The 13,817-nt window shown below is 36.7% G+C and overlaps 1 protein-coding gene across 1 annotated transcript in view; it reads right to left on the reverse strand.

Moving 5' to 3' along the window:
* The window catches only part of Tex11 (testis expressed 11), a 478,576-nt gene that overhangs the window by 3,713 nt on the left and 461,046 nt on the right, over positions 1-13,817 (reverse strand). The window contains exons 27-28 of the mRNA XM_033760433.1: positions 12,757-12,865; positions 12,300-12,420 (exon numbers count right to left, since the gene is read on the reverse strand). Of these exons, the coding sequence (XP_033616324.1) occupies positions 12,300-12,420; positions 12,757-12,865 (230 nt within the window). The remainder of the gene's footprint in view (positions 1-12,299; positions 12,421-12,756; positions 12,866-13,817) is intronic.

Raw genomic sequence — 13,817 nt, forward strand, 5'->3', positions numbered from 1 at the left:
GAGAGAGAGAGAGAGAATGGTGTTCCATATGGGCAAAACAGAATAAATGAAGACATGGATTATACTTGAGAGTGAGTGCATCTCAAGAAGACTAAGAGCTGTTTGACCTAAGCAGACAATTTATGTAGAAATGAGACTGGAAATGTAGGATAAGCTTCCTAAGCATTTACTAAATGTGCTTCCTCAGAACACCAGTGTCATGAGGAGAGAGAGAGAATGGTGTTCCATATGGGCAAAACAGAATAAATGAAGACATGGATTATACTTGAGAGTGAGTGCATCTCAAGAAGACTAAGAGCTGTTTGACCTAAGCAGACAATTTATGTAGAAATGAGACTGGAAATGTAGGATAAGCTTCCTAAGCATTTACTAAATGTGCTTCCTCAGAACACCAGTGTCATGAGAAATGTTAACAGATGGTCTCTGAAACTAGGTTTCTTTATGAAAAAAGTCTCAGAAATTTTGCATTCTATATAGCAGCCTCCTAAAATGTTATAATGTACATTAATTCACTGAAAGTTTAAGGCAGTTTTACAGTAAAGAAACCATGTAACTTTATTTAATCTAGGGTATGAGGAATGTTAACTAATATCTCATGGGCTGGAGTATAAAAACTTTTGCTTTATAGGCCACAGAGTTTGGAATTTATTTTGCTACAAATGGGAAGGTACTGGAAGTCTTTGAGAGGAAAAATGATAAGATGAAATTAGTTTTAGTAAGACTGAGATGTTAGTGTCATTTAGAACAGATCCAAGTGTCGAAAAACACAGGCAAAGAGACACTTTTAAATTCTGTGTGTGTGTGTGTGTGTGTGTGTGTGTGTGTGTTGGGGGGGATTCTGGGGATCGAACTCAGAGCTTCATGAATGCCAGGCAAGTTCTCTTCCAGTGAGCTACACCACCAGTCCAAGACTTGCTTAAAGTCAATAGTAAAAAAATCTAAGAATGCAGTGATGGAGGCAAACTAAAATGGTGACAATAGAAAAAAATGTAAGAAACACTCCAAAGGAAGAATCAATAGAACTTGGTAACTAATACAAGATAGGTCAACTCAAAATGGCCCATAAGTATGTAGTGTAAATGACAAAGAATGCTGGTATTACTGAAAAAAGTAAAGCAATGTTTCTGGGGACAAGGAATCAAAATAATAAGTTCTATTTTAAACATGTTGAGTTTGAAGTAACTTAGAAGATATCATATGGACAGCTGCAGACATGAACTGGAACTCAGGTACTAAAGCATATCAATTCACTTAGACAGAGTATAGCACACAAAGAGGAAAAGAGTAGAGAGTATTGAAAATGTTCATAGTTGAGTGATAAGAAGGGAAAGGTAACACAAAGGAGTGATGACAAAATGAAGGACAAGAAAAGGCTGGATGTGGTGGCACACACATGTAATCCCAGCACTCTGGGAGGCTGAAGAAGAAAGATCACACATGTGAACCAAGCCTGGGCAATTTAGTGAGGCCCTGTTTCAAAAATAAATAAATACATAAAAATTAAAAAGAGACAAGAGAAAAGAGAGTTTTGATAAGGAGTTGGTGACCAATATTGGAAGTCAGGGTAAAGATGCCACCATATTTGTCTATCAGGTGGTTAATTAAGTGGCCTTGTGGAGTAAAGTATTAACAGTGCTTTGTTAGGGGAAGAGTGGCTAAGATGAGGACAGACGGGCTAGCCCGTCTGTGTTGGCCACATTCAGGATTTCAGTTTTTATTGAGAGCAATGGGAAGCTACTGGTAAGGAAAAAGCAATGTCACATACACTTGAAAAATTTTAAAAATAGAAAGGTATAGAAGGAAGCATGAGTAGATATGAGACAAGTTAAGAGATCCGTGCAGTAGCTGAGATAAAAGAAGATACTTGAACTAGGTTGTTGATGTTAGAACCTAAAAAGAAGTAGATAAATTTAAGAGATATTTAGGAGGCAAAATTGACAGCTCTTGGTGATAAATTAGAAATGGGAGTGAGGGAAGTGTGAGGATAACTCCTAGATCTCTAGCTTGGGCAACTGGAGGAATGATAGTACCATGTAGTGAGTTAGGGACCGTGGGAGTTATATTTTAATGTGCATTAGCTGCCTTCATGCCACGAATTGCTTAAGGTAATCATTCATCCTCAATAAAGAAATGCATCAATATTGCTATTCACGCCAAAGAAACAGGGACTTGCCTATGTAACATACAGATTAATACCAGAAAATTGAAATATGTACTCTGATGGCTTCTGGGGACTCATTTGATATCAGCTCTCTCTGTCCTCAACATCTTTACATATGGCAGTCATGAACATCTCTAACTGAATTGCAGGTATCCCAGAGCACAAATAGCTATCTTTTCATGCTCTTTTATCGGTTTCTACATCAGCTTTATCGAGATGTAATTCACACACCATACAGTTTACTTAAAGTACACAATTCAGTGGTTTTTAGTCTATTCACAGAGTTCTGCCACCATGACTACAATCAATTTTAAACATTTTCTTCCTTCCAAAAGGAAATCCTTTGCCTGTTATCTCTTTGTTATCACCCAATATCACCTCCCCATCCTCTGGGCAACCAGTAATTTTTGTCTCTTCTACATTGGCCTACCCCAGACATTTAACATAAGTGCAATCAGATGGTATGTGGTCCCTTTTGCCTGGTATCTTTCCCTTAGCATATGTTTTTAAGGTTCATCCATGTTATAGTGTGTAACTGCACTTCATTCCTTTTTATAGCCAAATAATATTTCAGGTTAAGGAAATACTATGTTTTGTTTGTCCATTCATCATTTGATAGATGTTTGAGTTGTTTCCACTTTTGAGCATACGAATAAATCTGCTTATAAATATTTGTGTATGAGTCTTTGGATAGATATTTTCATTTCTCTTGGGTATGTATCTAGGAGTGGAATTTATAGACCATATAGTAACTGTATTTATCCTGAGGAAGTAACAGACTGTTTTGCAAAGCATGTGCACCATTTTACAACCAGAGATTCATCATATGAAAGGACCAATTTCTTGTTAACATTTTTTTATCTTTTTTGATTATAGCCATTTTAATGGGTGTTAAGTCATTTTTCCCCCACTGGATTTTGATTTTTGAACATCTTTTGAACTAACACTTTTGAACATCTTTTCATGTTTATTGGTCATTTGAATAGATAAATGCTAATTTAGATTCTTTGCCCACTAAAGGTGTTTAGTTGTCTGTATAGAGTTGTAAGAGTTTATTACATACTTTAAACAAGTATAGTTTATCAAGTGTATGAGTTCCAACATTTACTCTGCAATTCTTTGGGCCATTTTTTTACTTCCTTGGTGGTGTCTTTTACAGAAAAAAAAATTTGCTGAAATTTCATTTATCTACTTTTTATTTCATTGCTTGTACCCATATTGCCATATCTAAGAAACTACTGCCTAACACAAGATCACAAAAGACTTAAGATTATGCTTTTTTTTTCTAAGAGTTTGATCATTTTAGCTCTTACATTTATACCTTTGATTCATTTTGTATGTAGTATGAAGTTAGGGTCTAGATTTCCCTCTTCTCCATGTGGCTATCCATTTGTCCAGCACCATTTATTAAAAAGCCCATTTGTTCTTATTATATGGAGTGAATAACTGCATTAAAAAACAGTTAAACAAACTGGACAGGGTAGCAGCACTCAGGAGGAAGAGGGAGGAGGATCGCTTGAACCCAGGAGTTTGAGACCAGACTGGGCAACACAGAAAGATTACCTCTCCAAAAACATCAACAAATGTGCAGTTTTGATTCTGGACTCTAGTGTACTTCATTGATCTGTATGCCAGTACCATCTTCCTTGATTACGTGAAGATTTATAATTAGCTAATTCTGTAATAATAGTTATAAAACTTAATATGATTTTGCATTTCAAAGAAGCTGAGAGAAGTAATGCATACATATTTTCATAGTTTGCTATGTTAACTTACATTTTCTGCTTTTCTTCATTTCTTCCTGTGGCTTAGTTATCTTGTAATGACATTTTCTTAATCTAAAACACATTTCTACTTATCTCCTTTGTAGCATTATTATTTTTTTGGCGTGGTATTATTTTTTAAGGCAGGTTTTTAGAGCAATTTCAGGTCAGCAGGAAGCTACAGAGATATCCTGTGTACCTTCCGCCCTTCATGCTTAGCCCCCACATTATCAACATCCCAACCAGACCAGTACATTTGTTGCAACTGCACCTGGAATGGAACACCATCATCACCCAAAGTCCATAGTATACATTAGGATTCACTCTTGATGTTGTACATTTTATGGGTTTGGACAAAGGTATAATGACATGGGCACACCGTTGTATTATACACAGTATTTTTACTGCTCTGCTATTCAACCCCTCCTTCCTTTAGCCCCTGGAAACTGACATCTTTTTACTTCATAGTCTCCATAGTTTTGCCTTTGCCAGAATGACATATAGATGGAATCAAATAGTATGTAGCCTTTTTACATTGGCTTCTGTCACTAAATAACATGCATTTACGTTTCACCACATCTTCTTATAGCTTGGTTGCTCTTTTTATTAAAGCTTATAATATTTGATTGTCTAGATGGACCACATTTTGTATATTCTGTGTTGTGATTTTTATATTACATTTAAAAATTAAAAAAAAATTTTATTAGTACACGTTTGCAGTACATGATGATTACATTTTTTGTGGGGAGCTGGTACATGTGGTTTTGTTGTTGTTGTTTTTTGAGACAGGGTCTCACTACGTAGTTGAGACTGACCTGGAACTCACTATGTAGCCCAGGGTGGTCTCGAACTCACAGTGATCCTCCTGCCTCAGCTTCCCGAGTGCTGGGATTACAGGCGTGCGCCACCACGCCTGGCTGTTACATGTTTATATTACATTTTTGTATGTTTTAAATTTTGTATGTAGATTTTAACCCATAAATGCCTAGTGATCTATTTTTGGAATGCCCATAACAACGGAACGTAATTAAATGTTTTCTCTTCAAGTACTTGTTCCTTGAATGTTTCTAGGTAACATATATGGATTTCATGCAGAAATTTTAAAAAATTTCAAATTTCAGCATAAATGGGTTAAGCATAGCAAACAATTATGCAATAGCTTTATACATTTGTTTTAAGAGGAGAATAAATAAACATTTATACTGTCTTTTAAAATTACATAATTACTTCTACTTGTAGTATTTGTCTGTGTGTTTGGACTGAAATTATTGTCTGGTGTCCCTTGCTATCAGCCTAAAGAGTTTCCTTAATATCTCCAATAGGCAGGTCTGCTAGAAACACATTCTCTATTTTTGTTTATCTGAAGATCGATTTCTCCCAAGCTTTTGAAAGATAACTTTGCTGGTTATAGTATTCTTGGTTATCTGTTATTTTCTTTGATTAATTTGTTTTTGGTGAGAAGTCAGCTGTTAATCTTTGTTGGGGCTCCCTTCTATATCAAAGTCATTTTTCTTTTTGAAATTTCAACATTTTTGCTGTATTTGGCTTTCAGTATTTTTAGTGTTATATTTCTGTGTGCCTCCCTTCCCCTCATCAAACTCAGGACCTTAAACTTGCCAGGCAGGTGAAGCGCCACTGAGCTAAATCCAAGGCCCTATTTCTGTGTGTTTTGAGTATTTTACTTGGAATTTGCTGAGCTTTTTGGATATGTAGATTAATATTTTCCATCAAATTTGGACAGTTTCAGCCACCATTTCCTCAAATATTTTTTTCTGTTCTTTTCTTCACCATCCTTTCAATACACCCATTTTATATATATACCGGTTTACCTAATGATGCTCCACTTTTCTCTGAGGCAATGTTCTTTTTTTTCTATTATTTTTTTTTCAGATCACATTGTCTATTAGTTTATCTTCAAATTTGCTAATTGTCCTACATCTCAAATCTATCGTGAAGACTCTAATGAATTTTAAATTTTTCTTACTATATTTTTCACCTCGATTTGGTTCTTGGAAAGTAACCTGTATCTTTATTGATATTTTCAAAATTTCTCTTTTTTTTCTTCCCATCCCCTCTTCCCCCTTCCTCCTTCCCTCCTTTGCTCCTTCCCTCCTCCTCTCCTCCTTTTCTCCTTGGTTCACCTCCTCCTCTTCCTTCTCCTCCTCCTCCTCCTCTTCCCCTTAACCCCTCCTACTTTTCCTTCTCCTTATGGTACTGGGTTAAGAACTCAGAACACTCTACCACTGAGCTATATCCCCAGCCCTCTATTTATTTATATTTAATGAGATAAGGTCTCCCTAAGTTGCCCAGGCAGGACTCAAACCTACAATCTGGCCTTGACCTCCCTCAGTGCAGGGATTATAAGTGTGTGCCACTGTGTCCAGCTGCCTTTTGCTTCTTTTTTTCCCTTTGGTTTATTGGTACATTTTAGGTATACGGTACAGTTACATTCATCGTTGAGATTTTGTACCTTTACATGACACATCTTGGTTCTTACTTTTTCCCCATACCCTCCCCTTCCTTCACTGCCTCAACCCTTCCCTATTTATAAAGACTTTGTTTCCATTTTTTCCTTTTTTCACATTTTTTTCTTCTCCCTTATTTCCTTTCCACTCCCCTTCCCATTTCCCCTTTAGCCATTTGTCTTTTACTTCTTTAATGGCTTCTCTTCGTTTTAGAAATATATTTGCAGAAATTGTTTTGACATCTTTGACATTTGGGCCCTCTCACATATAGTTTGTGTTACTTGTGTGTCCTCCTTCTATAGGTCACATTCTCCTCCTTCTTTAACTCTCTCATATTTTTTATATTGTTGGAAACTGAGAATTACAGGTAATATATTGTAGCACCTCTAAGGTTGATTTCCTTCATCCAGGACTTGTTATTGCTATCTGCATCTTTATTTGTTTAGTAACACAACTGGACTATTTTAGCAAAGTATATTCCCCTTACATGTAAAATCTCTTGTATTGTTTCTCAGTGGACACAAACTTGGTTATAAGCATGGTACCCTGGGATGACAGTCTTTTATCTCTTTTTATGGTGTGTTTGTAAGAGCTACTGCTTTTGTTGGCATCACACCTGCTATTAGGCTCCACTAATTGCATGAAAATTACTGTATTATTTTCCTCAATGCTCTGATGCACGGATTGTTCTGTAGTCTGGAACTGTGGATTCCAATTGGATACCAGCAACTGTGCAGGGGCAGTTTTTAAGGCAAGATTTTGAGGTTCATTCTGACTCTGGCAGGGCTTTTCTTAACTCTCTTGCCATGGTTCTTTCTGGTAAGATAGCTGGGCTATGAATTACCTTCTGATTGAAATAGAGACACTATCTTCCATTGTATTGCTTACCACCAAAATATCCATTGTTTGCAAGAACTCACTTTGGCTTAAACTTCTCCACATAATTAGTCAGTTCCTCTGGGGAAAGGTTGGAAGCTCTCTGTTCTTGTGGACTGCATCTACCTTTGGACTAAATCTCCAAGCTTCTGTGGGGCAAGTAGTAGCCCTCTTTTGTCTGACTGGCATTATTACTTTCAAAGCAGGATGCTGGGTAGGGTGGTGGTCTCTGGTCTTTTTGGCTTGAACCTGAATGAGCTGGGATGAGGACAACCAGGACCTAAATATTTTTGGTCTGACTTGCCCAGGGTAGATCCTCTTGTGTATGAGTGAGGGTTGGGAAAAGGAAGGGAGCTTTCGTTCTCTTGACTACCTTTGTCAGGAATGTAGCTTTTGTATCTTGGAGCTCAGTTTAGGGTAAGAAATGTTGGCAGCCTGGCCTTCCTGGCAGGATACCATATCCTATGACCAGGAGCTGAGGGCACTGGAAACATTGTCACATTTGTCTGGAGTAGAGCTTTCCTCATGCTTAGTTGGAGGCGGGACAGGGAAGGAGTAGGTCACAGGCTCTAGTGTCTCAGACTCTTATGGTTCTTTACCAAAATTTAGTAGATTCTCTTGAATAGATCTTTCGTCATTTTCTGTATGCTCTTAGGCAATTTTCTAGAGACTTTAAATGGCAGTTTTATTTGTTTGTTTGTTTTGCAGTACTGGGGACTGAACCCAGGGTATTGTGCATAGTGGGCAAGTGCTTACCACTGAGCTCTATTTCCTAGCCCTTTTTAAAAATTTTACTTTGACACAAGGTCTCACTGAACTACCCAGGCTGCTCCAACTTGTGATCCTCCTTCCTCAGCCTCTCAGGTATCTGGGATTTCAGCATGAGCCCCTGTACTCAGCTTAAATATTTTTTTCCTATTTTCACTAGCTATGGGTGTTTTGTTGGGAAGTAACTCCATGTAGCTTTACATGCTACCATTCTAGAAGTGGAATTTTCTAGAAATCTCATTTTATCGGCAAGGAAGCAGGGGCTGAGAGAGATGGCACCACTTGCCCAAGTCACACAAGTATGTTTGTGATACATACAGGACTAGACACTAGGGGCAATGAGTCCTGGTCCTGGCTGCCCTTTTTATTTTAATATTATTTCAAACATACCTTCTAAATTGATGAAAATCTATCCTGCCATTCTCACTTGATGTATTAACACAAAGAATGTGTGTGTTACTGGGATTGAACTCAGGACCTTCTTTATCCCTGAGCTACATCCCCCGACCTTTTACATTTTTATTTTTTTAATTTTGAGACAGGGTCTCTAAGTCACTAAGTTGCCCAGGCCAGGCTCAAGCTTGTGATCCTTCTGCCTCTCAGAGTGCTGAGATTACACATATGCAACACTGTGCCCAGCTTATACTATTTTTGAATTGGTAAAATTATAGAAACTGGTAAAGATTAGTGACTTCCAATGGATTTTAAAAATTTCCAGTGTTTTAGGCATATAGACAGAAGTTGGGGGAGGCTATAGAAGGGCAACGTGAGGACTCCTTATGGTGGTAAAAACATTTATAGTAATAATTAATAATAATTCCAACATCCTGGTTAAGATACTGTGCTTTGTTTTTTTCTTTCTGTGTTATTTCTTACAAGTGCATCTGGGTCTATAAATACTTAAAAATAATGTTTTAATTAAAAAGCTATCTGAACAGTCTACTTTCTCTTAAGGATAATCTAGAATTTGAACCTAGTATAGAATACGTATGACCACTTGTGTAAGCTTTTGTCACCTCCCCTCAGTTTTTTCACTGGTACCAGCTTCTGAGTATCAACCTAAGCCTTTCCTTTCAGATGGAATTTGCTAGCAAGACTGGCAAGGTTGCATGTTTTAGTAGAAAGAGCCTGTAAATGATAATGGATTGAGTATTTATCCCCCTTGCAAACTCATATGATAAAATCATAATCCTCAAGGTGATAATATTATAAGGTTGGGCCATTGGGAGGTGATAAGATAAAGAATGTCGAGCCCTCATGAATAGGATTAGTGCCCTTATAAAAAAGATAGAGATCCCTTGTCCCATCTGCTATATAAGGTTACAATAAGATGACCCATCTATAAGAAGCAGACCCTCACCAGAGACTGAATCAGTGCTTGATTGTGTACTTCCTAGCCTCCAGAACTAGGAGAAGTAAATTTCTGTTGTTTATAAGCCACCCAATCTATAGTACAGAATTTTATTCTAGTACCTCAAACTAAGACATAAGATCAAAAGACCAGGATTCTATTTCTAACTCTCATTCATTAGTAGCATGACTTTTTTAAATCTTAAAAATGTCCTCATTAAGTTAAGGATAATAACAGCATTGTCAACTTGACAGAATTGCTATGAGAGGGTCATATGCAATAATGGACATAAAATTGCTTTGTAACAGTAGTGCTTGATATTGTGAAGCTGCTTTGTGTAATAACCATTTTGCCAGTGTATGGAGGCATTTGGTAAAGGTTATTTGTTGAATAAATAATGAATGTGTGGCTGGCCATTAAGTAAGTCAATCAAACAAAGGAAGAATTTTCTCCCAAACATATAAAACAAAGCAGTTGAATCTCGAATCCAAGCAAATAAGAAAAGGCAACATAGACAAGGTAAAGAGCCGAGGGATTATTAAAGTAATGTCTGCATTTAAAAAAACATTCATTCATGTTAGTGTGATGAGCAATAATGAATGGGAAACTCCTCAGAAAAGTAGAAAAATATCAAGATTGGGCAACCCAAGAACCATAGAATTAGAACTGTAATAAGACAGAATAAAAGTGGCAAAACCAAAATGCTCAGAAGTTTTGTTGTCATATTGAGACTATGGAAATGGATCAACTTGCAATTATAGTATGATCTAATTTTAATTTGTTGTATTAGCTACTATGCCAAACACACTTGAAGGACCAGATAATGCTCATGGTTTAGGAATGGAATTTTCTCTTCTTCCCAAAAGATAATAAAAGAAAAGATAGAAAATATTTAATGCTAAAGTTTTTGTTTCAACTTAAATTCACTCAGGCAATAATTACATAGTAGAAGAATGCTAGAGTACTCAATGCAATTTGTGGCAGGTGGTCAACCTGCTGTATTCCACCATCTGTTCTGATTTATAGATGTTTATTTGCATATGAAAAAGCAGTTGAGTCCATAGCAGTCAAGATCCATAGATATTAACATGGATGCCAACAATGACTTTCGATATGACTTTAATCTAACCTTATCAATATTTTATAGCTCCCTTATAATAGCAATACCACCTTACATGTGTATGAGCTGCTAAAATTTACAACATACATCCTGTTTGTATTGATTCTTACAACTCCAGTATGGAATAGTCAGAGCAGGTATTATTCCTATTTTATGAGTGAGAAAGCTAAACAATAGGAGAATGATATTCATATGCAAAAACAATCAACAATAAAACACTTAGACCTCATATCATACACAAATGTTAACTCAAATGTAATTGAATAGTTATATTTTCAATGAAAAATGTAAACAGTCAACAAATGGCCAACATGGAACTACAAGTCAAACCACAATGAACTACCACTCCATACTCACTAGGATGTCTACAATAAAAAAAGACAGACTGTATATGGTAGTATATGCTTGTAATCCCAGCTATTCATGCTGAGGCAGGAGGATTACAAGTTGAAGGCCAACTTGGGCAACTTAGCAAGACCTTGTCTTAAGAAGTAAAAATGGGGCCAGAGATTTAGCTCAGTGGCGCTGTACCTGCCTCCTAAGCGCAAGGTCCTGAGTTTGATCCCTGGTATCCAAGAGAAAAAAAAAGAAGTAAAAATGGCTGGTGATATAGACCTGTGTGACCTGGGTTCAATCACCAGTGTAAAAAAAAAAGATGGTTAGCAATAGATGAGGATGTAGAGCAATTGGATTATTCACACACTGTTAGTATAAATATAAAATGGTGCCAGCACTTAGAAAACAGATTGCAGCTTTTCAAAAAGTGAAGCTTAGGGCTGGGGATTTAGCTCAGTGGCACCATGCCTGCCTTGCTTGAGAGTTCAATCCCTGGTACAAAAAAAAAAGTGAAGCACAGAATAACCAAATGATCCAGCAATTCCACTCCTAGGTATATATCCAAGAGGACTGAAAACATATGGTACACAAAGACTTGTACATAGCAGCATCATTCATAATAGCCAAACAGTGTGAACAACGCAAATGTCTGTCAATTAATAAATGAATAAATACAATGTGGTATGACAATTTAATAGAATATTGCTCTAATAAAAATATTGATAATGGTGCAATATGAACAAACCTCAAAAACATTATATTCAGTGAAAGAAGGCAGGCACTGGAGTCCACATCTTATAGGATTCTAGAAAGAGAAAGTCTGTAAAAGTAGAACGCAGTTCTGTGGTTGCCCGGGACTGAAGCTAGGAGTAGGGACTGACAACAAATTAGCAAAAGGAAATTTTTAGGATAATAGAAATGTTCTAAATCTGAATTTTGGTGATAGTTGCACAGCTCCATAAATTTTCAGAACTGTACACATGCAATAGATGAATTTTATGATATATAAATTATACCTCAATAAAGCTAATTTATAAAAATCACTAAAGAAACCTTCACTAAAAAGAACAAGGAATCAGCAAAGAGGGACTAAAAGATGTTTTCCCTCTCTCTTTTAACACCTGCCTGAGAAACAGTGGTGATAATAATAAGCTTTTCCAGAAGGTTAATATCATCAAAGGGGAAGTACGATTCTACCAGACTTTGAAAATACAAAATAATTCAAGATGCCTGATGGTACTACTATTTTGACCTAATCCATAGTATAATCATATTAGAAAATTTCTACTTGTTCCTATTTATACTTCATAAGCCCAGGGAAATTTTGTAGTGCATAGCTACACTGTAATGTGAATAGACCCTAAAACTCATATCAGAAAACATTATTTTATATAATTTCCAATATATAGGACAATTCAGTTCTTTTAAACTAGATGAAAATTTAATATCACTGACTTACAGTGTGGCTAATAAGGCTCAGAACATCTTCAAAGTGGCCCCAAACGTCTTTCAGGGAACAGAATTCTGCACTCGATACCCCATCTGGCACTGAAAGGTTGATCAAATTGCGCATGCATTTGCTGAAAATCAGAAAAGAGAGAAATCAACCTACAAGGAAAGAAATCATTAACTTTATGACTAAGATAAGTAAAACCTGGAGCTCATCCCAGACTAAGAGCTTCAAAACACTTCTGTTCTTCCTTTACCTTTATCTGGTCTCTAACATCTGAAGATAGATATTTGAAGCTGTAAATGGGGTCAACCAATCTTTCCTTGTATCAGGCAATCCTAGCATCTTATTACCCCCACTCCTTCCCACTCCTCATTCATCTTTTACATTTGCTTAGGGGGGCTTTGACTATAGTTCTTTTGGCTATTAAAAAGCCTGAATTAGGTACTGAATTATATTTACTAACCTGTATTTCAAAACATCAATTGATTCTTTCTTTTTGTGAAGCAATGAAGCCCTTTTCAAGGCCCTGAGAGCGATGGAAGGGTAATATGCAGGCATTTCCATTGCTAACACTAAAGGAAGATTAAAAAAAAAGGTGTGAACGCCATAATCGTACCCATCAGGTTTCATCCCAGGCTACAAATTGCTTCCTGTAATGAAACTTGACTGAAACAGATTAACAGCCCATATATACATAGGTATGCACACACACACACACACACACACACACGCATACGCAATAAAGATGAGTTTTATAAAATGATGAATCCACAAATGTTTTACAGATAGCCTCTTCTTTCTGGGCAGAGTAACATGCTAGGATTGCCAGGTTACATCCTTTCCTCAGTAATCATCAACAGAAAACCTACTATCTTCTCTGTGACCCTACACATAGTCACATAGTTCTACAGGTGAAGCAACAATTTTATAAATCACAGTCAAGGAGGGGCACATCAAGAAAGAAAGAGAAAGCAGATCAGTAAAAGGCACCAATCAATAGCAGATTTAACATAATATACTGTTTTACTCTTGCCAGATGGTAAAAATAGGAAACAGTTGACAAGACAGAACCAGAAATAACCCCCAGATTTTTTTTAATAGGCCTCTAGAATTGGAGTTCCATTATACAGGAACAATGGTCATAATCATGTGTTCAAGTATACATGCTTCATGGCTCTAGGAATTTTGTCTCAGCAAGACTAAGGAAAGGCAAACATGATTGAGGTGACCTAATACCTTCATTAACCACACTCCTGCTTCATGAGCAGGGTGAGAGAGAAAAAGGGGAGATAATTAATCCATTTCCTAGAGTACCCCCACCCAAAGGCTCTGAGTCCTCAAATACCACTTACAGCTCAACCAGAAATATGAGAGTGGCAACTGAGTTATAACTACTTCCAATATTTCTCTGTACATTTTAAATACATTGCTAAGATTGTATCACCTTTGATCAGTGAAGCAATTACTATTTCTAGCTAGCTGAGAAAAACTAACATTTTGAAGCTTGAGCTCCCCCTATTGTGT

The sequence above is a fragment of the Fukomys damarensis genome, unplaced genomic scaffold (assembly GCF_012274545.1).
Source record: "Fukomys damarensis isolate Sample0158 unplaced genomic scaffold, DMR_v1.0_HiC HiC_scaffold_39, whole genome shotgun sequence".
NCBI lineage: Eukaryota > Metazoa > Chordata > Mammalia > Rodentia > Bathyergidae > Fukomys > Fukomys damarensis.